Source organism: Nannobrachium achirus (assembly GCF_963921795.1).
Source record: "Nannobrachium achirus genome assembly, chromosome: 15".
Lineage (NCBI taxonomy): Eukaryota > Metazoa > Chordata > Actinopteri > Myctophiformes > Myctophidae > Nannobrachium > Nannobrachium achirus.
The window spans coordinates 23,930,421-23,956,310 of NC_137822.1; the positions used below are offsets into that span (position 1 = coordinate 23,930,421).

At 43.0% G+C, this 25,890-nt stretch overlaps 1 protein-coding gene across 1 annotated transcript; it reads right to left on the bottom strand.

The window, feature by feature from the left end:
• Window positions 1–437: 437 nt before the first annotated feature.
• slc46a2 (solute carrier family 46 member 2) lies at window positions 438–25,168 on the bottom strand. Its single transcript, XM_080742709.1, has 7 exons — window positions 24,777–25,168; window positions 23,698–24,087; window positions 22,350–22,544; window positions 21,072–21,243; window positions 18,081–18,164; window positions 15,454–15,610; window positions 438–1,463 (listed from the first exon to the last, which is right to left on the bottom strand). Exons 1-7 carry the CDS (start codon window positions 25,008–25,010, stop codon window positions 1,406–1,408), a joined length of 1,290 nt encoding a protein of 429 aa, XP_080598835.1. The 5' UTR covers window positions 25,011–25,168; the 3' UTR covers window positions 438–1,405.
• Window positions 25,169–25,890: the final 722 nt, after the last annotated feature.

Genomic DNA, 25,890 nt, shown 5'->3' on the forward strand with positions numbered 1-25,890 from the left:
TTGCAGCGTAGCACAAACCACAGTGGAACACTGTAAGCTTGTATTTATCTACTATTGTTGAGAACTACTGTTCTAAACCACTGTTCTAAATCCTAAGTTTTCTGAGAAGTTATGTTGAGATATATATATACAGTATATATAAAATGGGTTTAATGGATTAAATCTTGTTACGTTTCCCTCTCCAGTGTGCATTGTTTACGCTTCGAATCCTGATGTACATTTCGATGTTAAAACTAATAATAACATCACCTTGTAATTATAAATAAGGCTGTATATTGATGTCGTTTTGATGCAATTATCTTTACCTCAAATGATTTTGGATATATAATTGGACCAATAAAAATTCATTTGATCTCTTTCTCTTCAGGTTTCACAATTTTTTTTTCGGGATGGGGGATACAAAATTCTTATCAGCATTTATACAATTCAAATGAGCTTTATTGGCATGGGAAAAAATACGTTTACATTGCCAAAGCAAGTGTCAAAATATAATAAAAACAACATATACAGTTGGAGGGAGTACAGCATTGTGTAAACAGAGCTATGTCACATGTTGGCGTTACGTGCAGTATATACAGGGTATGAAGCTTTTTGAACAAATAGCATTTATTTTGTCTCAATATGATTTTTCAATAGTATACATATTAAGAAAAGAAAAAAGCCTAAAATGTAAAATGCGTTTAAAGGTAGCAGCTCTGTTTATACTGTATGCAGTAGGTCTGGATGCCATTCAATGGTTTATAGTCCTTAGGGTGGTTGTATTTCATTCTCTAGCCTTACTCACACAAAATCACACTGTTTAATAAATAACTTAAGAAGGCAAAGGATATGAATTTTAATGTCTATATGAACATCTGTTTGATAAATAAATTAAAACTAAATGATCAGGAAGTGTGTAATTTGATGAAAATCACATGATACTCTACTAAGAGTAGACTTAGAGTTACAGGAGCCCCCCATAAGAATTCAGAATCTCAGCAAAAGACAGCGTTTAAAAAACAAATTGAAAGGAAAGAGTCCAGACATATCCTCACTCGCCCTCCCTCCATATCCTTTCTTTGAGCAGCATGAATGCAAACTGAGGGGGCAGGGTGGACATTGTCTTCATGGCACCTTTGAAATTCCTGCCATGGTCATGGTGTGTAGCTCACTGTCCTAACTAACAGTAACAGTATCCAGCTGTCATACAGTAGCTAGAAGGGGTGCAATGTTTTTGGGGTATAGCGGTGCCGTAAGGGAAACATGTCAGTTTGAGGGGCAACCCAGGGCACGTTTTACCCCTTTTTTGTGTATGGGCCCCAAACATTTGCCTGGTTTGCCTCTCCGTCTGCGTTACGATGCATTGAGAGCTTGTAGATCGGCTGTTTCTGGCAAATGTTCCCCCCCAGTGATGACATCATCACTGTCAATCTCCCGGGATCCTCTGGTAGTCCCGCCTCCAAGGTGACCTGCAGCCAACGACGCTGGAGAGCAGGAAGGACACAAGATGACATATCAGGATCACAATCAACGTTATCCTAAATGTACAAAACTACAAGCTCACAACGCATGTTTTTGGAAAATGTTTGAAACTGTATGAAACATTTTCAACGTGGATGATTATGACGATTATGCCAAAACAGTAGTGATTATTGACAATAATTGCGATTAGGCGATTATGTAATAATTGTCACAGGTCTAAGGTAGAGGAGAATGGTAACATAGAGGGAATGGAGAGGAAATTAACACAGAACAGGTCAATAACAGGAAGGCACAGACAAATCGAAGTCCAGTATACATAAGGTGCATGATTAAACATGCTTTTCAATGGATAACTGGCACTACGGAAGCAAGAAATATTGGATGTGGAAAACACAGTCAGCCTATACAAATAGTAGCAGATATATCAAAACACAGTTAGAAACAGGGTTAACTACTTGTGGTGTAGCGGGCTGATGATTGCTCTCTCAATTCAGAGATGTCATGTTCAAATCCCAGTCCTCCCACAGATAACTGCTGTTTTACTTGGACCTTTTTAAGGTTAAAATACAAAAGTATTATTCAAAAGCACCAGTAAATAACCTCAGTGAGAGATGGTGTAGAGGTCTAATGATCAGACTCTCAGTTCAGAGGTTCCATGATCAAATCCCAGTTCTCCTACGGCTCATTGCTCGAGAATTTGACCTTTTCAAGGCTAAAATTCGGAACTATTCAAGGCTAAAATTCAGAACTAAATAAAGTCAGTTGAATTTCGCCATTTAGTACATCTTCCTGTAAAAGTAAGGCTGGACAGAGTTCTTTCAGACATCCCTACACCTTCAGTTCTCAGGAAACAGGGGGAGGGACACCCCTCCCGATGGTCCTCCGATTACCTTGGGCATGGGACTTGAACCTATCTGAAACCAAGGACCGGGACAACCGATCAAGCGCACCACACCATTGAGGCTCCGATCAAGCGCACCACACCATTGAGGCTTGAGCCAAAGGCACCCTTGGGCCCTCAACAGGTATCTCCTGGTCCTATTGAATTGTTCTCTTGTATTTTAGCCTTGAAAATATCCAAGTACTCCAGCATTGAACTGTAGGTGGACTGGGATTTGAACATGGAACCTTTCAACCGAGAGGGTAGTATTTAGACCACTACACCATCTCTCACATTAGTTAATTACTGGTGCTTATTTTTCCTGAATTGGCAGGACTCCTGAATTTTGACCCCATCTCCTGCGGTGCATCTGAATTGTCATTTCTCCTGGATTTGGTATCAAACTTCCAAAATTCACCAGAAAACAGGATATTACATCTACTATGTCATACACAAATGACGCGAAGATACCGAGGCAACCGTTCGAGTCGCCCTGTTCGCGTCATTCGCTCTGTGCCCGGGCGTGGGTCAGGTTTGTACGCAGCATCCTCATTCAAACCTGGCCAAGTTGAATAAATCCACCAGTTTTGCCTCCTCGGAGGAAATGGCACAGGCTTTCCACCGAGGAGGAATCGAGGAAAGAAGCGGCCAATCAGAGTCGATGTTGTCCGCTCCGCAGACACGGAAATGTTTTGGGTATTGGGACTCACTTTTTTCCAGGTGTTTCGCCTTGATTCTGACGTGACATCATTTTTGATCGGTGCATGCATCGCTCCTAGTAGCATGCTATGTCTGTCTGTTTGTAGCATACACCTACCATACGTCTCTTAGTAATGTTGAAGTGTTCTTTAATACGTTAGCTTTGAGTTGGTAAAGTTAAACATATATTTTTCAGTCCATAGTCTGCACATCACAAAGCTGCTAGGAGCATCACAGTAGAGATGAAACCACAAGCCAGTAGGCTACATTCAAATACCGGTATGTATTAGTTGTCCCGGACAATAGGCCAACTCTTAATGTTATGCCCTGACACCACTGATTTGCAACATCATGCAACCATTATGGCAGTTGCAAAGAATTGCTTTGGTGCAGTTGACTTTAGAACAGTTTTGTTGCAAGGAGTTGCATGGCGAATCATTAGTGTAAAATTCATTTCAATTCAATAAAACACAGGAAAATATTATATATGTTAAGATTAAGTTCTTGGGGGAGGACCCTCAGACCCCGTTTAGGGAATCTCCCCCCTACCCCCTTAAAAAAAATAGAAATAGAGATCTTATTGGTTCTGACATTCCATTGTTGCCAACCCTGCATATGGTCTATAGTGGACTGATGATTGGTCTCTCAGTTCAGAGCAGCCATATTCAATTCCCAGTTTTCCCATATGTCACTGTTCTTTTACTTGGACCTTTTCAAGGTTCAAATACAAAAGAATAACTCAAGAGCACTCACAATTTAGTGAGAGATGGAGTAGTGGTCTAAAGATCAGACTCTCATTGCTGATGTTCCATGTACAAATCTCAATCCTCCTACATTGCTGTTTTACTTTGACATTTTCATGGGTAAAGTACAGAATAATTACTCAAAAGCACCTGATATTATTTAGGTTGGAGATGGTGTAGTGGTCTAAAGATCAGACTGAGTACACCTGTGAGCAACTTGATCTGTGTTTGGAGAGCCTTCTGAAGCCAGGAAAATCAGTTTATTTTCGCCTAAAAACTTGTTTTTTTTTTTCGAATAGCAGTTTGTTTTCAGTGTTTCTTTCAATCCCCCAGCAGCTTGCTGTTTGGGGGATTTCTTCGTTGGGCCGTTTTGGTTCTTTTGAGGCAACAATGGAGGTCGGGCAGGGACAAGCACCAGAGGGACCGAATGAGAATGTGAAGGAAAGAAAAGGAGGATATGAAAAGGCTTTGACAATAGGAGTCGAGATACAAGGAAAGGATTCTGTTACGATGATGGAAATGTTGGCGGTGGTGAAGAAAGAATGTGGAATTGTTCTGGGGTGCAGGATTAAAGAGGGACGAAGATATGAGCTGACGATGAAGGACAACAAAGGCAAAGCAAGGCTGTTGGACGGATTGAAGGTAAAAAATAGTCGGATTATGGCAAAGGAACTATCAATGAATGAGTTGGTGGTGTCGTTTTTGAACCTGCCGACATACATTGAAGACAGTGCAATTTTAGAGAAGTTGGCCATATGGGGAGTGAGGCCTCTGTCCCCAATGAGAAGAAGGATGTGGCCTGGAACAAGTATTGCAGATGGCACGAGAATGCTCAAGGTACAGTTCAAAGATAAAGTGAAATCATTGCCGTACTCTGCCCGATTCGAAACGCTGGAGGGGGTTGAACATTTCCGTGTCATCCATGACCGGCAGGTCAAAGTGTGTAGACTGTGCATCCAGCCTGGTCACATACTTAGAGACTGCCCAGACTTCAAATGCCATAACTGCGGGGGCCAGGGACACTACGCGAGAGAGTGTGGGCGCTGTGGAGGCTGCCGAGCATTGAAAGACAGCTGCATCTGCTACGCTGAAGAGGAGGGGGCTTCTGAGGCTTCTTCTGGTGAGGACAGCAGCGAAGAGGATGAGAAGATCAACGATGTGGAGGACAACGGCAATGAGGAGGGAAACGGTGACGAGGAGGGAAACGGCGATGAGGAGGGAAACGGCGGCAAGGAGGAAGACGGCGATGAGGGGGAAAGCAGCGAAAGGGGGGCTCAAGAGGAGATGGAGAAGCAGAGAGAGGACAAGGAACCGGAGCCTGGGGCACCAGCCCCAGAGAAGGCTGTGGATGAAGATGGGCTTTCTAGTAGTGGAAGCCAGCTGCCCGCCGGGCAGGGCAGGGGCACTGCCAAGGATGGAGATGCTGCTGGAGTGGGAAAGGGCGATCCAAGCAGTAAGCCGGCGGGAGACTGGTCGGAGTTCCTGCCGGATATCGGACATGAAGAAGTTGAAAGCGAGATGGCGTGGAGGTATGGAGAGAGTGATGGCAAGGGACAACAGGGTTTGGGGGGGAAAGGGGAAAAGGGGGCTGGGGAGGAGGGGTTGGCTCAGAGGTTGCGTGCAAAGAGGAAGGCAGAAAAAGACAAGGCATGGGAGAGCAGGGTCAAAGGGCCGCGGAGCGGGATGTAAAATGTGTGCATAATGTCTGGCTTTAATTTCTTTTTTTTGTTTGCTCTCATGGCCACTGTTACTTCTGTAAATGTAAACGGGTTACGGGATTTGGAGAAAATTAAGGAGTTACTGTATGTATACAGGAGTGATATTCTGTGCTTACAGGAGACCAATTGGGATGAGGGGATGGTGAATGTCGTGAGAAAAGAATGGGAGGGGAATATCTTTTATAATAATGGTACTAGGAATGCAAGGGGTGTTGCAATTATGCTTAAAAAAGACAAAGTGGAAAATGTAAGGGAGGTTTACAAGGACAGTACAGGGAGGATACTGGCAATAGAATTTGAATATAGGAAAGTGGGATTTAGGTTAATCAACATTTATGTACCTAACATAGAAGCAGACAGAAGGAATATTATAGTAGAGTTGAAAGAGATTGTCGTGGGGAAATGCATTACAGTAGGGGACTTTAATATTAGGTGCAGTAGGTTAGATGTGGGCAGAGGGGGGGAGTTTGCATGGCTTAAGTCAAGTGCTATGTTAATGGAGGTGATATGGAGAGATAAAAGATTGGTAGATGTATGGATGTACGAGAATCCAGAGAAGAGAGAATTCACAAGGAGGCAGATGAGGGAGGGAGTCTTGAAACAGAGCAGGATAGATTTAGTATTGGCGCATGAGGAGATTCTGAAATACATAGACAGAATAAGGCATCAGAGGAACAGTTTTAGTGATCATGATGGGGTCAGGTTCAGCATCAAAGTCGGTAAAGAAGAAATAGGGGGTGGGATGTGGATACTAAATGCAGAGTATGTTGAGGAAGAGGAGTACGGGCTGCAGATGAAGGTGTTATTTGACAGTGAGAAGGAGAGTGCAGAGAGTGATATAAGTGAGGATAGTTTAGACGACAGAATAGGGGAGAGATGGGAGGGGATGAAGAACCAAATTAAGCATATTAGCATTTGGTACAGTAAGAAAAGAAAGTGGGAGAAATTGAAAGAAGAGAAGAGGTTGAGGAAGAGGTTGGAGGTGGAGTTGAGCAGGTCAGAGAATGAGGAAGGTTATAGCTTGGATGAATATATGCATGTAAAGATGGAACTGGAGCAGTATGAGAAAAAGAAGTGTAGAGGAGCCATATTGAGGAGTAAGGCAAGATATGCATTAGAGGGAGAGAAATGTACTGGCTATTTTTTGGGGTTGGAGAAGAGCAGGCAGAGTAAGACCTACATTCACGAAATAAATCTTAAGAATGGGGAAGCAACAGAAGATTACGTGGAGGTACTGGAGAGAGTGCAGGAGTTTTATGGGGATTTATATAAGAGGGGAGGAGTTGATGAGAAGAGCATAGAAGAGGTGCTAGATGGTGTGGACAGGAAATTGAGTGTGAGCGATGTGACATGGTGTGATAGAGAAATAACTGAGGAAGAGGTAATAGAAGCAATAGAGGGGCTTAATACTGGGAAGAGTCCAGGGAGTGATGGGATAGTAGTGGAATGGTACAAGAGGTTTAAAGACGATGTAGCACCCATATTGGTGCAAGTATTTGGGGCGATGGAAAGAACAGGGATGGTGCAGAGTAGGATGGTAGAAGGGGTTATAGCGACAGTGTATAAGAAAAAGGGGAGTAAACTGGATTTAGAGAATTACAGGCCAATTAGTCTACTGAATGTGGATTATAAGATTCTAACTAAGGTGTTAGCAAATAGGGTGAAGAGAGTGATAGGGGAAATAGTACAATCAACACAAAGTTATAGTATACCAGGCAGAGACATATCAGATACTATAGCAACGGTAAGGGACACTATTGAGTATTTGAAGCGGGATGGGACGGGAGGAATAGTGGTCGGGATAGATTGGAATAAGGCATTTGATAGAGTAGAGCATGAGTATTTGTTTAAGGCGTTAGAGAAGTTTGGATTTGGGGAAAGAATGGTGGGGTGGGTGAGGAGGTTGTATGGGAATGCAAAGAGCTGTGTGAAGGTGAATGGGGTTTTAACGGATAGGTTCGATGTGGCAAGGCCTGTTAGGCAGGGTTGTCCGCTATCCGCTTTATTGTACGCAATTTCAGTGGAGCCCTTGGCTTCTTTGATTAAGAAAGATAAAGCAGTAAAGGGTATTACTGTAAGCTGCCATATGGAGGGGTTTGCGTCATAAATCAGTACGCGGACGACACTACTGTCACAGTGAGGGACGGGCAGAGTGTCAAAAGGGTTTTAGAACTAGTGGAGTTATATGGGAGAGCATCGGGCGCAAAGATAAATATTGATAAATCAGAGATAATGTATATAGGAGGGGTAGAGAGAGTAGATGTAGGATTGAGGGTGGAGGATAGTTATATTAAGGTGTTAGGTGTGCATTTAGGTGTGGATAGCAAGGAGGCAAGAGATGCAACATGGACAAGGGTGATAAATAAAATAAGAGGGGTTAGCACAACGTGGAAAGCAAGGAAACTGAGGTTGAAAGGGAAGGTGATTGTGGTTAATAGCCTGTTGCTTTCAGTGTGCGTGTATGTAATGAATGTGATTGAGATGCCAGAGTGGGTAATGAATGAGTTAAACAAAATTGTGACAGATTTTATCTGGGAAGGGAAGGGGGTGAAGATCGCTCACAATACACTGGTGGGGAGGACACAAGAGGGAGGGTTGAAATTATTGGATCTGCAAACAAAGAAGACTGCAATGAGAATAAAAACGGTCAAAAAGTACTTGGAGGGAACGTGTATGTATGGGTGGAAAGAGTTTTTGAAAAAGTATATTAATGATGTGGGTGGGATAGGGGACTATGGATGGTACATGGGTTTTAAGCTGTCAATGACAGTGGGAATACCAGAGATTTATAGGGAGGTGTTAGAAGCGTGGAGGAGATTTCTGCCTAAGGTGGACTATGACTGTGGGAGTTTACGGTCATTTACAAAGTTGCCTTTATTTCTAAACGAGAAGTTTAAACATCAAGAAAGAACATTGTATGAGCCAAAATTTATGGAGGGTGGAATTAAACAAGTGAAAGATATCATGTACGAGGTTATCCCAGGATTCTTCAGAGTGGGGTGTATACACGAGGCTGTTGAACATTTAGAGGGCATGGATAACCGAGAGAAGGTTGAAAGGATATATGACAAAATTAAATCAAGCATACCAGTGGAATGGAGAAATGTTATTGAAAGACAATGTGTGGTTAGAAGTGAAGATCCTTTGCCAGAAATGTATGTGATGGTGAACAGGGAGAGGTGTGGGGTGGGGAGTATGAGTGTCAAAAAAGTGTATGATTTATTGATTGTTGACATCATAAAAGAACCAGCTGCTGAAGCTGTTTGGAGAAGGGTGTTTGATGATATGGAGGTGAAGAAGATATGGTCTAATGTTAATATAAAGTACAACAGTATTGAATGTGAGAATAATGACTTTCTGATAAAACATAACAGAATATACACAAATGTGGTACTAAATAAGATCGATGCTAATGTCAGTGAAATGTGTGATGTCTGTAAAGGTGGCCGTGAGAGCTTTTTACATTATTCTTTGGACTGTGGTTATCTGGTTGGTTTTTTTGAGTTTTTGAAAAATCTGTTGGAAAAACACTGGAGGGTGGAGTTGGATTCAGAGGAAGATTGGAGGACACTGTTTTTGTTTGGGTTGTTCGGAAAAAGTATGAAAGCAAATTTGGTAAACTTTGTTCTAAGTCATGCCAGACTAGCGCTTGTCTATAGAAGGAATTATGCACATTTTGAGGGACAAAATGTGGGAATTATAGACTTATTCAAGTCGTTAATGAGGAGAGATGTAGGGTTAATTTGCAAATATGGAGGGGAGGGAGTTAAACAGTTTTTTATGAGTGGGAACACATTTGTTGTTGAAGGAGAGGCAGGGGGCATTAAGTTTGACTGGTGAAGTGTTTGAATTGTGTCCACTTGAGGGAGACACAGACCATGGGTTGATTTCAAGGGGTTTCTGGGGTGTTTGGTTGCTTTAGGAATTATGTCCACCTGAGGGAGACAAATGCCATGAGTGTTCTTTATTTTGTGTTTGTTCTCATGTATAAATGTGATTGTGGATCTGTATATTGAAGATACATAAAAAGATAAAAAAAAACACTCAGTGTCTCAGTTAAGAGGTTCCATGTTCAAATCCCACTCAACCTACAGTCCATCTCTGGAGTACATTGACCTTTTTAGGGCTAAAATTGTCTCAAATTCTTCCAGGGGTCTCAAGGCATGTTGTTCAGATTTTTTTCTGTAAAATGTTTGTTGGACAGAGTTCTTTCAGATATAACCCCCCACCTTTAGCTCTCAGGAAACAGGGGGAGGGACACGCCTCCACGATGGTCCTCCATGTACCTTGGGCATGGGACTTGAACCTGTCTGAAACCTGCCTGAAGCAGGGACAACCGATCAAGCGACCATACCATTGAGCCAAGGCACCTTTGGGCCCTCAACAGGTATCTCCTGGTGCTTTTGAGTTGTTCTCTTCTATTTTAGCCTTGAAAAGGTCAAAACACTACAGGAATGGATGAGAACATGTGACCTCTGCATTCGGAGTCTGATGTTTTAACCACTATACCATCTCCCACAGCAGACTTTGTCTGGTACTTTTGAATACTTCTTTTGTATTTTAACCTTGAAAAGTAACAACAATGATCGGTACGAGAACTCGGATTGACTCTGAGTGTTAGACCATTAGGCCATCTCTCACTGTAAATGTTTTCTGGTGCTTTTGAGTAATAATGTTGTATTTTAACCTTGAAAAGATCCAAGTAATAGAACAGCAATTAGTTTGGTGACTGGGATTTGAACACAGAACCTATGCACCTAAAATCTTATCTTTAGACCACTATACCATCTCTCACATCAGATATTTGCTTGTGCTTCTGAGTACTTCTTTTGTATTTTAACCTTGAAAAGTAACACAGCAATGATCTGTACAAGAACCAGGATTCAAACATGAGACCTCAGAACTGAGAGTCTGATCTTTAGACCACTAGACCATCTCTCAGTTGAAGCATTTTGAAGTGAATTTGGCTAATTCTTTAGTATTTTAACCTTTAAAGAAAATGTAAAGTAACACAGCAAAATAGGAGGTGTGAGATTAGAACATGAAACCTCTGCACTGAGAGTCAAATCCTTGGACCACTACACCATCTCTCAACACAGATATTTTCTGGTGCTTTTGAGTAATTCTTTTGTATTTTAACCTTGAAAAGTTCCAAGTGATAACGCAACGTAGGAGAACTGAGATTTGAACCTGGAACCTCAGCACTGAGAGTCTGATCTTTATACCACTACACCATCTCTCACACAGGGATATAAACCCTCCTGAATCAGCCAGGACTCTCCTGAATGAATTGTAATTTCTCCTGAATTTCTCCTGTATTTGGTATCAAACTCACAAAATTCACCAGAAAACAGGAAATGACATCTACTATGTCATATGCAAATGACGTGAAGATACCGAGACGACCGTTTGCGTCGCACTGTTCTCCGTCATTCACACTGCGACCAGACTCGCGTCAGGTTTGACCGCAGCATCCTCGTTCAAGCCTGGCCAAGTTGAAAAAATCCACCAGTTTTGTCTCCTCGGAGGAAATGGCACAGGCTTTCCACTGAGGAGGAATCGAGGAAAGAAGGAAAGAAGCGGCCAGGCAGCGCCGATGTTGTCCGCAGACACGGAAATGTTTTGGGTATTTGATTTTGGGACACACTTTTTTCCAGGTGTTTCGCCTTGATTCTGACGTGACATAATTTTTGATCGGTGCATGCATCGCTCCTAGTAGCATGCTATGTTTGTGTTTGTAGCATACACCTACCAGACGTCTCTTAGTAATGTTGAAGTGTTCTTTAGTACGGTATGTTAGCTTTGAGTTGGTAAAGTTAAACACTCCAGCATTGAACCACAGGACGACCAAGATTTGAACATATAAGGCGACCAGTGGTTCCCAAACATTTTTGGCTCAGGACACCCCTATAAATATATATATTTTTCTCTTATTTATTTATTTTTACAAATAAATAAGACCCGGCCCCCTGGCCCCCTCCACGCCACCGTCCATAGTCTGCATACAGCACAAATAGTACAGGGGCTGATACAAATTTTGGTACCACCCAAGGTGACCGTAACATTTGGGATTTTCTTCTTCGTACATGTCTCTAGTTTATATTTTGGTAATGATAACTCACCAATCTGGTAGCTTAATGGCAGTTATCACCCGCTAGAGTCGGTGTCCCATTAACTTTACATTACAGGGAAAAAAAGGTCAAAATGAATCTGCTTTAAGTAGCATATGAGGGGTCAAACTAGGGGTTTTTCATGATTCTTAATCCATTGCAAGCATCTGTTTTGCACAAAAAACATTCCTTAGGCTAAAACGGCCCCCTCAAAAGTGTGAAAAGTGATGACTCATCACTTTTCATCACTAAACCATAGTCGTTATTTAGCCCATGACAATATTGTGCTACTGTAAACCTTTCTGTAAAGCGACTTTGGGTACTTAGAAGAGCCTTATATAAAGATGAGCTATTGTGGAGATGATATACCATCTTTTATTTAAATGCGGGTTGCGGGGCAGCGGATTTGTTGATTTATATATTGTTCTGCGGCGCGGGCGGGCGGGTTACGTTCCGTGCGGGCTGTGGGCAGTGCGGGTTATGAAAAAAAACCCGACCTGCGCATCACTAATATATATACATATATATATGTCACGTTTTTTTTGCGTCTCAGAGAATTAGAGAAACGGAGCGCTTGCCGTGCCGCACAGGGCGGAACAAGCGGTCGCCACAACAACGTACTCCAGGCGGAGCCACTCGATTGTCCACGACATTGCAAGCGGCGCGAAGGCCAGCGGACCTTGGTCCTGCTCTTCGCCCCCGAGCGCCGCAGGCGCGAGTGGCCGCGAAGAGCGGGCCAGGGCCGCGCGGCCGGCGGAGCGCCGCGCGAGTTACGAAGCCGTGGTGAATGCAATCGTTATATTTATGCCCAGGCCGTAAGGCCTGGGCAAGCCCACGATAAACGCCCTGTCCAAGTGACTACAATGGAGCTAATGGCTAAGCTAGGCTAGGCTAGGCTAGGCTAGGCTAGGCTAGGCTAGTAAATAAAGAAAGAGAGTCGCAAACGAGTAACGTCAGCGCCTTCACTATTGAATGGCTGCGTCGCCATCTGGTGGTGATTAGTGTGTGGTGAACTACAAAACGAGCGCTCTTACCAAAGTCTCCCTGAGTTACCCAGTTACCCTGTAACATATATATATATATATATATATGTATATATATATATATATATATATGTATATATATATATATGTATATATATATATGTGTATATATATATATATATATATATATATATATATATATATATATATATATAATATATATATATATATATATTATATATATATGTATAATTTAGGCTCAGGTTGCCTAGTATGCCTTTAATGTAATTTGGATGCAAAAAACGTTTTATTAACTTTTTTAATACAGTATCTTTACTTATAACTGAGCATTTCCACATTGTGCTATTGCTACTGTTATTATTACACCACTGTCAACAGGCATCCATTTCCATTATTGGCCACCCCAAACCATCTGCTTTGTGGAAAAAAGAAGCTGAGATCAGAGCACTCGAGGAGATTAAAACGTATTCTATAAAACCAACATATTTCGACATTACGGTCTTCACCAGGGCAAGAACTGATGTACGATTTTATCTCCCTTGAGCACCCGGTTGTTCTGTGTTTTTCATCTGCTTTGTGGATTGGTCAGATTTTGAGTGTCTTTTGTGCCATTTGATATAAGTGGCAGCAAGCGTGGTGGGTCTCAACTCTTTCATTTCTTCCATTACTCTCTGCTTCATGAGATGTCACTCTTCACAGTGTATCTGAATGGAGGGGTACATTCCAACTGTGGTGCTTCTATTGCAGTGGGGAACAAAGTGTACTGCTTTGGATTTAGCCGTTTCGGAAAGGAGTATGTCACCAAGCAGGATCAGATTGCTGTGTGTATCTTCAACACAGTGTCTTTGCGCTGGACTACGTTGCCTGTGGTGGGAACTTTAAGTGGAGAGTGTCTGCCTGAGGTTCCCCCACAGTGCTTCCAGCACACAGCTGTGCTGATAGAGGGTGTCGCCTACATCTGGGGGGGGACTGATTTGCAAATAGAAAACTACCGCGATGGGGTTTATGCATTTGATGTTGACACCCACAGATGGTTCAAGCCCACGGTATCAGGGACAGCTCCAGAACCGAGGAAAGCTCACTCAGCCTGTGTCTTGGGAAAGGTCATGTACATCTATGGAGGAACTCTTTATAAAGATGATAGAAATCCAGTAGTGACTGGGTCAGTGCATACATATGATTACAAACCCTCGATTGACTTATTGTACAAGCTGGACACAACCACAATGGTCTGGTCTTCAATTAATGCCACAGGCACTCGGGCATCTTATGCAATATCGCACTCTGCCACCTTCGTCGGGACAAAGATGTTCGTATTTGATGGCACCGGAATGCCCTGGTGCAACGTCAGAGTGTTTGACACAGAGACCAACTGCTGGCTGGACACTGCACAGCCTCCAGAAAAACATTTATTTTATTATTCTTTTGCCTACGATGGAGAGCTGTGCATATTTGCCGTCCGAAACTCGAAGAATTACCTGTTGAAATTCAATCCAGAGACCTTCACCTGGAAGAGGGTTGCGCTAAAGGGGAAAGGCCCAGGTTCATCTCTTATTGACATGCGCTGTTGCATGGTGGGAGATCGTATCATCTCCTTTGGAGGATTCAACAGACAGGACAAGAAATATTATAATGACGGACGCTCTGATGAGCTATATGTCTTAGATTTAAGTCCTAGCCTGAAGACGTTATGCAAGCTAGAAGTCATTAAGTATGGTCTGGAACAGACAGAACTCACCCATGACCTCAGGTGGGAACTGGCAACCATGACTACCAACAGGAACTGATGACAACAGTCTCCACCAAGGTTGTTATAGTTTTTTTTTTCCTTTGTATTTTAACCTTGAAAAGTAACACAGCAATGATCTGTACAAGAACCAGGATTTGAACACAAGACCTCTGAACTGAGGGTCTGATCTTTAGACCACTAGAAGCATTTTCTAGTGCTTTTGACTACCGTATTTTCCGGACTATAAGGCGCACTTAAAAGCCTTTAATTTTCTCAAAAAACTACAGTGCGCCTTATAGTCCAGTGCGCCTTATATATGGATCATTCATTGACATTGACATTCCCTTTAGCACAGCTCCATCTGTTTGATGCATAACGCAACGGTAGCGTCTATTATGTGCGCCTTATAGTCAGGTGCGCCTTATATATGAAAACAGTTTGAAAATAGACCATTCATTGACAGTGCGCCTTATAGTCAGGTGCGCCTTATAGTCCAGAAAATACTGTAATTCTTTAGTATTTTAACCTTGAAAGAAAATGTAAAGTAACACAGCAAATTAGGAGAAGTGAGATTAGAACCTGTAACCTCTGCACTGAGAGTCAAATCTTAAGACCACTACACCATCTCTCAACACAGATATTTTCTGGCGCTTTTTATGGGGGAGTGACACGCAGCAAAGGTCACCTGTATCGGGAATCGAACTGGTGACGCCGCTAGGCATCCATGCCTATGTGGCAATGCCTAAGTGGTATGCGTCTGGACCAGTAGGCCAGCGGGCAACCATTTTCTGGTGCTTTTGAGTAATTCTTTTGTATTTTAGCCTTGAAAAGGTCCAAGTAATACAGCAATGTAGGAGGACTGAGATTTGAACCTGGAACCTCAGCACTGAGAGGCTGACCTTCCTTCCTAGTAGGACTCGGATTCATCTCCTTGATTCTGACAGTCCACTGTTGGCAACCCTGTTTTAACCCTTTATACTTAGGTTCTGAAAGTAGCAGATCTACAAGCTCACAAGCCATTGCACCAAGACATTGTGAGCTTGCAGATCTGCTATTTTCAAAACATTTTCAAATTATCCACTATTGTATTTATTTAATAGAACCAGTACCTGATGGGGATGATGCCCAGAACAGAGATGATGCTGGACAGAGTGAAGACAAACCCTGGAGACCAGGTGAGAGTTCCCTGGTAGATCTTAGTGTAGGCTGGTATGTACGCCAAACTGGCTACCTGGAAGGAGAGCTGAAGGGAGGCTAGGACGATACCTGGGGGGAGACAGACAGACAGACAGACAGACAGACGGATAGACAGACAGACAGACAGACAGACAGACAGACAGAGAGAGAATGTACTAGTAAGACACCTCAGGGTGACTTGCGACCTCAGGGTGACATGCGACCTTGACTGCCAAACTACAACCTCCAAGGACCCCCGGAGCCCCAGGGACCCCCAGGTCCCTGGGGGACCCCCAGATGTAAAAAATGACCAAATGTGCTCACACGTCACACGTCACACTTTTTCCCTGCTTATATCTCCGCACCCGTTGACCCGATCCATGCCAGATTTTACACACACACTCCTTGCCTGCCAAACTACAACCTCCAAGGACCCCCGGTCCTTGGAGGTTGACCAAATGTGCAAAAATGACCAAATGACCACCCCAACGGGGCTGCTCACGGGGAATTCCCGGGGACCACCGACTCCTGGTGCTCCAGAACGGATGCAAAAGTGGTGGCGCCCCCAGTGGAGGACCCCCTGCCACTGCAGCGCACATAAAATGCCGTAACTCGGGCTAGGAGCGTCCGGGAGAGCCGGGGCCGGTACCTATTCGTCCGCCAAGGCAACGCGGAGACCCCACCCCTCATTTCTCACATGGCCCTATTCTAGCGCCACCTTCAGGCCGATTTTTAAAACACATTTTTGGACACTGCTCCTACAGTTTTTGCCATAAAATCACGAATATCACTACACAGCATGTCTACACTCATGTCATCAACATGGATCAGGAAGATTTTGGAAAAACAAATTTTTGCCCTATTTGTGGAGATAAGCCACCTACGGTCGCTTATCTCCCGATTAGGGAGTCTTACTGGTAGTTATGTTATGTCAAAACATGCCCATATATGGACATTACCAAATATGGGCATTCCCATATATGTCCTTTAACATAATATCCTTAATAATGTCCTTAACACATCTGCCGCCCTACACGTTTATAAACGTTCTATTTTGCCCAGCTATCTACCGCCTTACACGTTACTGTACGTTCTACCATTTTTGGCCACTGGGGGGCACTGTTCACTAATATATGATACAGCAATGTGTTCACTGCTCTCCTGGTAGCCTGTGATGCTGATAAAAAAATATAAAAAATTAATTCATGTAATCAGCTTTCTGCACACCTTCTTCAAGATGGCTGCCAAAATGGCTGCCATCCACATGCTGTAATTGTTTGTGTGTGTTAATCTAAAAATGGATTTTTCTTGGGGTTGATTATATGTTTCTGCCAACTGCAAGGGGGCAATGGACATCTTCTGAGAGCTTATTTTTTTTCAAAAAATGTTTAATTTTTTTTTTATTTTCAATTTATTTTTTTGTAAAAAGCCTGACATTTCTTAGATAGATTTCTTTTTAACCCTTGGCAGGCAATGTGTTAATATTGACAATTTAGGAATCTCCATATATGGGCATAAAACGTATGTTAATTAGTAATGCCAAGCAGGGCCTTGGTGAGTTAGGGCCTTGGTTTGATGTCTGTGGATCTCCATATATGGGCATAATGGGGTACCCTAACATTATCATTTTCGGCCTGGGATTTATGTCATCAGAAATCTCCATGTATGGGCATAAAAGTTGTTTTCTTTTTCTGGGAATGACCATATATGGACTTTTATACCATGAGAAATCTCGTAGCTTGTCTGTCTGTCAGTACAGGAAGTGATGTCACGCATAAAAGTTATTTTTTCTTTTTCTGGGAATGACCATATATGGACTTTTATACCCTGAGAAATCTCGTAGCTTGTCTGGCTGTCAGTACAGGAAGTGATGTCACGCGACATCCTTTTATGCCCATATATGAGTCATTCTGTACCACATCACTGTGACTCACTGACATCACTTCCTGTACAGACAGACAGACAGACAGTCAGACAAGCTACGAGGTTTTTCAGGGTATAATGCGACCTTCGGTCGCAATTACTGACATGCTACTGATACTGACCATGGCATGATACTGTCACGATACTGACCATGGTACTGACAAGAGTCTGATATGATACTACTGACATGTTTCTGACCATTGTACTGACTTAGTCTGACTAGAGCCCTGCATCAGGAGCGGGACCCCGCGGTAGCCCCAGGAACCAACACAAAATGTTGCTGCGCGGGCGGTATTCAAATACCTGTGGTCGGAAACGGGTGGTGAAAATATAACCAGCGGCCCGCAAAATCCAAACTGGGAATCAAACCTCGACCTCCTAGTCTCAGGGCTGACACTCTCTAACCACAAGGCCGCTAAGCTAGTGATGATACTGACATGATACTGCTTATGATTCTGACCATGATACTACTGATACAGTAAGATTCTGACCATGATACTGATATGTTTTTTATTATTCTAGATTGTCTAGACTAGAGTGTCATCGTTGTACACACACACACACACACACACACACACACACACACACACACACACACACACACACACACACACACACACACACACAGCGTACTCACCATACGAGGAGCCTCTGACCTGCTTGGACAACATGGAGCGGATGGTGGGTGTGGGGATGAGGGAGAACAAGGTCAACGAACGAGCTGGGGAGACGGGGTGGGACAAAAACAACCAATCAGCTTCTCTCTTCAACCTCTCCGAGTCTCCGCATCACACATCTATTATCCCCCCACATCACCTCCAGTGGTGGACAGAGTTTAGGGTTGCCAACTATAGCTCAACCCGGCAAAGTGTCCCTTATTTCCTGGAAAATAAAGGACGCCAAGAAAAAGATGACATTCCTTTATGGTTTTTACATTGGACGACATAATATTGTAGCATGGCATTTTACGTTTTTAACATTGGATGACATGGTGTGTTGTGGCATTTTTTAAAATACTTTGACCATTTGAACCCTAGCATCCCTCTGAGGGGACCAATCTACAAGCTTGTAGATCAACTATTTTTGGCAACCAGAGGTCTAGGCATCTAGAGTTCTGTTGTCTATGCGGCCTGCAATTGTACAAACCTATGTCGCACCAATAACGATTATATCCAAATACTTTCATAAATAAGTCTGGGAACCCTGCTGTAAATGGCCAGATGCTGTAGTGTAGATAGATCCACAGGCTCACCACAAGGTGTCGTCATTTCACCCTTACTTTTCATTATGTATCTATCAGGAGATCTGGTCAGATCTTCTGACCATACATTGTTTCTTCTCTGAGGTTATTTGTTTTCCCTGCTATGGTTAAGGGGAGAGGAGCGCTTGTTTTTGTTACCTCAGCGAGACATCCACGCGGTCTTGAGGCTTGCGAGCAACACGTTGAGATTATTTTATTAAACCATCAGTGAACTAAATTCTTCTTCCGGACATGTTTCTCTGTTGACATCAGGGCTTTGTTATTTTACCTGCTTCTAAAACCAAGCACACAACGCCTCGCACTAAAGAAATTATTTAATATGACCACTCTACTGTAGTTCATGGCACAGCTGACTGGTAGTAAAACATATGTGCTGTAAACGCCATCTCAGTTCCACTTTCAAGTTCCTGCTTTGTGTCTGTCTACCTCCCCCCTTCTCTAACAAGAGAACTGCCAGGAACAGAGGGAAAGACACAGTGAACTGGAATGATTAAACACTATTAACTCACACTACTTCCTCATTTCAGATGCTCCAGACCAGTGTATGTACAACAGTGCCAACAGTGCCTCTATTCAGTGAGCTGGATCTGTCAACATACTTTACATTACGTACAGAAAAACTTTATTTCCATGTCTGTTTTTGTGTGTGTCTGCAAATGAATGTCCTATTTCGTGGTACAAGTGTCAAAAAAGTAGCACAAATAGCTGTCTGGCTCATTGTTATCAATATCATTATCATTTAAAGTCTGCTTTCCAGGCACCACTGGGTTAGACTGGATTCTTGCTATGGCTTTCTTCCATCGGGAAAGGTCCATGGCCACCTCATGGTCGAGTGCTTTGATGTCAGCCACCACAGTCGTCTGCCAGGTCTTCTTAGGCCGGCCACTGCGTCTTTCTTGACCCCTCTACGTTAAACAACAATACTTTCTTCACCCAATCATTTTCTTCCTTCCTCACTATGAGTCTGTACCATCGCAGCCTGCCTCACCTCACCACATCTGCTTTGGCCTTCAATCCAATCTTCTGTCTCAGCTGTCCACTGGTCTTTTTGTCCCTTTCAGTGACACACCGTCTCTGCTCTGTTCGGCTTCTCTTCATGCTCCACCTTCAGGGCCCATGTCTTGCTTCCATACGTCATGCCCCTTCTGATGCAGGCTGAGTACACTTGCCCTTTCATCTTCAGGGATGGGGCCTTGGATGGTAGAAACTAAAGGCCATGACTGACGTCTGGGAAATCAGAGGTTTGCTCCCTGTCTCACCCAGTCAAGGTGTCTCTGTTTCCCAGACGTCCCCAGTCCCAGACGGTTTCAGTTTAAAGTACCAGGGACAAATTCATTGAATGTATAAAACACACAGGTCTGGCAACAAAGGTCATTCTGATTCTGAATTATGATTCTAATAAACTTATCAAAGATCACTGTCTCAATTTGTTAACACGAAACACATTAAGGTATTGTCTTTGCACTTCCTGTTGACAGACCAATAACAGTACTCACATTTCCACCTTGTTCCTTTTTAAGAAAGCCTGGAACAAAGCCAGTGTACATAGGGATTGATAATCCCCCATTGTGTACACCTTGATGGTGACATGAAAGGGAAGATGTTACAGAATCACACATGCATTGTGCCGCTGCTAGGATCAGCTCTATGTCCTCAGCTTTCCTACTGTCTGTCTCAGCTACAGTCTCCCTAAACATGTTCCTACTGTTTGTCTCTCCTACACTGTCTCCCTCTCAGCTTTCTCACTGTCTGTTATTCTTATTGTTTCCGCCAGGCTGAAGGTGTGGCCGTCACTATGTTGTCGCCCACCCCGTCTGTCCAAACAGTACAGTTTTCAAATCGGCCTCATAGTTCCGCATAACAGGCCTATTCATGTTTTTACCTACAGTATAACTGGGCCAACCTGTGTGAGATTTTGCACTCAACTCCCTCACACACTTCCTAGAGGCAAAAAAAGAAGCCCACGTCTGCCTTTTATAGTGGCGCCACCAGGAGGACGAATTTTGCAAAATATGTTTTTTATATTTACTTCTACAGATTTTTTCCAAACATCACGTAAATCGGTATACATTAACTCTATAGTCATGTGATCAAGAAGGATCTGTCTGATTTTTCATATTCCATCCTGATTCACTTCCAAAGTTTGCAGGAGCGGCTCATGTTTAACAAAATGCTTCAAAGCATGAACACAGACTGACAATTCAGATTTTTCATATTTCATCCTGGCTATGACTGACTTCTACTACTCCCTGGCCTGGCAGAGAAGAACTGTGTTCCGTTGAGAATGTATTGCCCAGGGGGGAATTTCCAACGTGGCATCCAAAGTGAAAGCGACTTCACATAAAGAGAGTTTGTTGTTGGACTTACCCAAATAGAACATGTAGGTTTCCGTGACGAAGGTCATGAAGTAGAAGCCAGAGGCGAATGACAACATGCCGATGATAATTAGTGATGCATCACTGACACAGCGGGACAGCACCATCACTCCCAGGAAACTAGTGAGGAACACCAGGTAGCCAGCTCCATTCCCATAACCCACCTGGAAGAGGGATCATCAGATCAGATCAGATCAGATTATACACTTTTCTATCGCTGTGGTAAAATGCAGGTGCCTTAGCAGCAACAGCAGTAAAAGCAAAACACAATAGAGGTGGATACTGGTAAGAGTAATTGTTTCTAATTTCAATTCAATTTCTATTAAATTAATCAAACATTAAAAAAAATGGCAAAACTTATGGGTATGTTGGGGTCCTTCGCATGGAAGAGTTTATCAATAAAATAAACAAACGCGAGAATGAATGTACTTGTCTGATGAGGGCTAATCCACATACACACTTGATGGCCACGCATGCATAAACAATCATGCATGCGCACTTAAATACATGCACACATTAAGTACTGTACAAAGCATACCGTACATACTGTTCCACCCGTCAGCATCGCTGTCGGGTGGAAACCTCAAAACGGTCACTTTTAAAAGCTGATGAAGGGTAGCCGAAACATGTCCGTTTTGTCATGGACTGTGAGGACAGTTTCTATAGACTGTTCACTGAGAGTCTGCACCCTGTCCTTCTCTTAATCAACTGACAGTAAAGCACACTGAGCTCGGGACTTCTGTCCCATACTGTTTCAAAACTGTCACATGAGATGGAACGAAGACTTTCAGAAAGAGTGAAACTAGCGATGCGACACGATGTGAGCTTGTATATTTCATAAGGTTTCTGCCCCACAGCAACAATGGGTATGAAAAAGGCACCTGGGTGTAGGCCTGTCACAATTATTACATGATCGTCTAATTATTATAATCTAAATATTATAATTATTTGACATAATCGCTATTATTTTGTCATAATCGTAATAATCGGTTCCATGTTGAAAGATTTTCATATATTTTCAAACATGCTCAAAAACTGTGGAAATAGCAGATGTACTTGTAGATCGGCTATTTCCACTATCAATGTTATTTTTTATGTATAAAGTTGTCAGTCATTTGTTTTATATTTAGGTTATGTGTCATATCTGCCATGTGCAACTTCAAAGCCTAAAAGCCAAACAGAGATGTAATTGTCAACGACGAATCATGATCGCAATCATTTCAGTGATAATGAATCGTCATGTAACATGTCATAATGGTTACAGCCCTACCTGGGTGGAGTTCCAGTTGAGCGGCTCAACGATTTCGAAGCTGACCAGTATCTCCATGGCGCCGCCCACGGCCACGTCGTACACGATGGCAGCGGCAAACAGCAGAACTATGTTGATGACATCAGGACTCTCACCGTCACTGACACTGATGAGGCCACTGCCTCCCTCCCCGCCTTGGCTTGATACCTCCCGCACCTTTGTGGATACAAGCACACATGCCACACTTATTCATAATTATTATTACCCTTATTATTATAGGCTTATCATTATTATTATTATTATAGCCTGATGTAATCCCAGTCATCTGTCTGACATTTGAGTGTGTTTGTGTACATGGCTCTGTCTCCATTGCACTGCAACATTGTACAGCAGATATATATATATAGGATGTTGTATGTAGTAAAGGTTTACAGTAGGTGCTTGAATGTGGGGAATATTAAGCAAGGGATAATTGCTGCCACGCCGGTTGTTGTTGAGAAATAACTCCCAACATGGATGATTAAGCTTTTACAGTTCCGACTGATGAATTGGTTAAGAAAATGCTCACCCTGATCCCATAACATTTGCCTTTTCTCTCCAATAAGATAGGATTGGGCAATATATGGATAATTATATTGATATTGTGATGAGACTTGTCACTAGCAATCATCTGGGATTTTGGATATTGCAATATTGTGAGATGGCAGAAATATCTGATACACAAGTTCACAATGTGTCATATGACGAAGTGTATGTGTTTTTGAGACCCAGTGAGATTGAGACCATGAGCACTCGTTTTCTATTGACCAGAGGCGCACCGTCTCAGGCTACCTTAAGACACCACCGAACAAGCGGTAGCGAGCGAGTCGCCGCGTTGAGCTTTGCGAAGGTCGCATGAGCCAACTGAACTCAGCGCCGTTAGAATGTGCAAACCAGGGGGATAGAATAGTAAATATTGTTGTGGCGACAGCTTCTGCGACCGACTGCCATTCAAAGGTACTAGCTGCACTAGAAAACGAGCGCTCCTGGTCTCAACCTCACTGGGTCTCAAAAACACATGATATTTGATTGTGTACACATCGCCCCGTCCTAAAAGAGGCTATAGGTCTAACATCCTTTGTTCATTTAGTAACTTGTTGCTAAACTTGAGAGGTTCATATAGGCCAGTGGTCCTCAAAGCGGGGTCCAGGGACTCTCTGGGTTCCTTTTGGGAGGTCTAAATTGATCCTTACAAGTATGTAACTCTGACAGTATACAAATGAAACCAAATGGACCCTTACGGATCCATTTGGTTTCATTTGTATACTGTCAGAGTTAAGGAGAGACCTTGATATTTTAAAGTTGGAGAACTATACTGATATAGGCTCACCTTCACCAAGAATATACAGTAGAGCAGACAAAGGAGGAACAGCACCATGCTGATGATGACCAGCAGAGAGCCCGCGCCGATGCTGGCGCTGAACAACTCATACATGTAACCCGACATCAGGCTCCCGGCGAGCCCCCCTACGCCGTAGAGCAGCTCCACTCTCATCAGGTCCCTGGAGCGCTCCTCCACCGTGGAGCCCACGGACACCAGGGCCATCACCCCGGCCCAGTAGCTGCAGAAGCCGCCGCACAGGCCGTGCAGAGCGGCCCCGGCCCACACCACCTCCAGCGGCCAGCGGAGCACTATGACCAGCAGCAGCATCATCCGGACCAGCAGGTAGCCCACGAAGGCGGACAGGATGGGGACTTTCCTCCAGCCGCGGTCTCCTACCTTGGCAGTGTGGTGGGGTGGTGGACAAAGTGTAATAGTAAAGTTAAAGTATTCAAAAGAGTCAAGAAATTACAAGGTGCATTTTGTCTTTGATATCAAATTCAATGTAGGTTATGTGAGCCCGTAGATCTGCTAATTTCACTATTTCACCTAGGCCTATTTGAAAAAGGGTTTATGGAGTAGTTCACCCCCAAAATGACTGGAGACTTCAATAATATTTTGTTGTATTTGTCGCAATCCTAAGGCAAAACTTTGATGACAATACATTTACCCCCATTGATTCCAGATGGGGACCCAAATGCATCTGGGTCCCCATGACTCCCCATTGAGAATGAATGGGGGTAAATTTACTATAATCATTTATATTTATTTTTTGTCTCTGTCAGGAATGAGACAAATACAAAAAAATATTATTGAACTCAAGTCTCCATGGTATGAGTAATCAATAGGAAAAAAAATATTTTGGGGGTGAACAAATCCTTTAAGCCTAGTAGGCTATAGTCTATTTTTGTAAATTTGGCTTGGGTCCCAAGATAATAACCCCGAAATGTAGACTAATTGTCAAAATGAGTCAAAAATACAATATTTGAAATGTAGTAAAAGTATAATGAGCTTGAAAATAAAAAAGATAATGATGATGAGGATGATGATGGATGATGATAATAAATAGTTACTGTCCACCACTGTACCTTGGCCAGGATGATGGCGGGGAGGATGGGAACTAGCTGGTTGATGAGGTTGAACGTCATGTAGAAGTTGGACACGTCTGTTGCCACCGTGCTGCTGCTGATGGCCGCTGGAGTGGCGTTGAGAGCCGGGTCGGTGGCGCCGGAGTACCGCTCCTTCACCACCATCTGGAGGGCGGTCTCGAAGAGCGCGCTGGCCAGCTGTTGGCCCAGAACCACTGGCAACAGCGACAGCATCTCTTCAAAGTCACACACAGACACACGGGAGTCGGACAACTGTCAAATAAGTAAATGCATAAATAAATAAATGGAAGAAATCGTTTCCACCGCGAAGAAGTGCAGTTAAACAGACAGAACGTATGGGGTGATCAAGACAAGTTCAGAATGAGATCGACTTCGACTACAGTAGGCTACTGTAATCTGTCGGCTTGGGAATTGGTAGTTTGGATTACAGACAGAAATGTGGTCAAACCTGGACTGGTTGACCCGCCCAGTTCCTCATGTGTCTTATGACAAACCAATGACAAATCACTTCATCTCTCTCTCTCTCTCTCTCTCTGTGTGTGTGTGTGTGTCTGTGTGTGTGTGTGTGTGTGTGTGTGTGTGCGTGCGTGCGTGCGTGCGTGTGTGTGTAGGCTTATTGGTCTACAATTATACTAATACACCAAAAATATAATATTGACAAGCTCTGAAATGTAGTGGAGTAGCCTAGAAGTAAAAGTATTGAAAATTAAAAATCACACCCGTGTGAACTGAGCGGTGGTTTACCCACCAACCCCCCCTCCCCCCCTCCCCTCGGGCCGCAAAAGTCTAGAGTTCAGGCCGCTTTTTTTGGAAAAAATATATTTTTGGAAAAAAAAAGTTTTTTGAAAAAAAAAAAAAAAGTTTTGGGGAAAAAAAAGTTTTTGAAAAAAAAGTTTTTTGGAAAAAAAAAAGTTTTTTGAAAAAAAAAAGTTTTGGAAAAAAAAGTTTTTTGAAAAAAAAAAGGTTTTGAAAAAAAAAAGATTTGGAAAAAAAAGTGCTCAAACAACAGTAATAACTGCGTATTAGCTTACTACTGTATACAGTGGCGTAACAACATTGTGATAGGCCCTGGTGCAGATATTTGTTGTGGGCC

What these genes read in the sequence shown, in the direction of transcription:
- slc46a2 (XM_080742709.1), bottom strand. Translation starts at nt 25,010, where the DNA reads ATGCTGTCGCTGTTGCCAGTGGTTCTGGGCCAACAGCTGGCCAGCGCG. An exon ending in ACTGTATATTCTTGGTGAAG is followed by an intron (nt 22,545 to 23,697) that starts GTGAGCCTATAT and finishes GTATCCACAAAG; the next exon opens with GTGCGGGAGGTATCAAGCCA. An exon ending in TCAACTGGAACTCCACCCAG is followed by an intron (nt 21,244 to 22,349) that starts GTAGGGCTGTAA and finishes TCCCTCTTCCAG; the next exon opens with GTGGGTTATGGGAATGGAGC.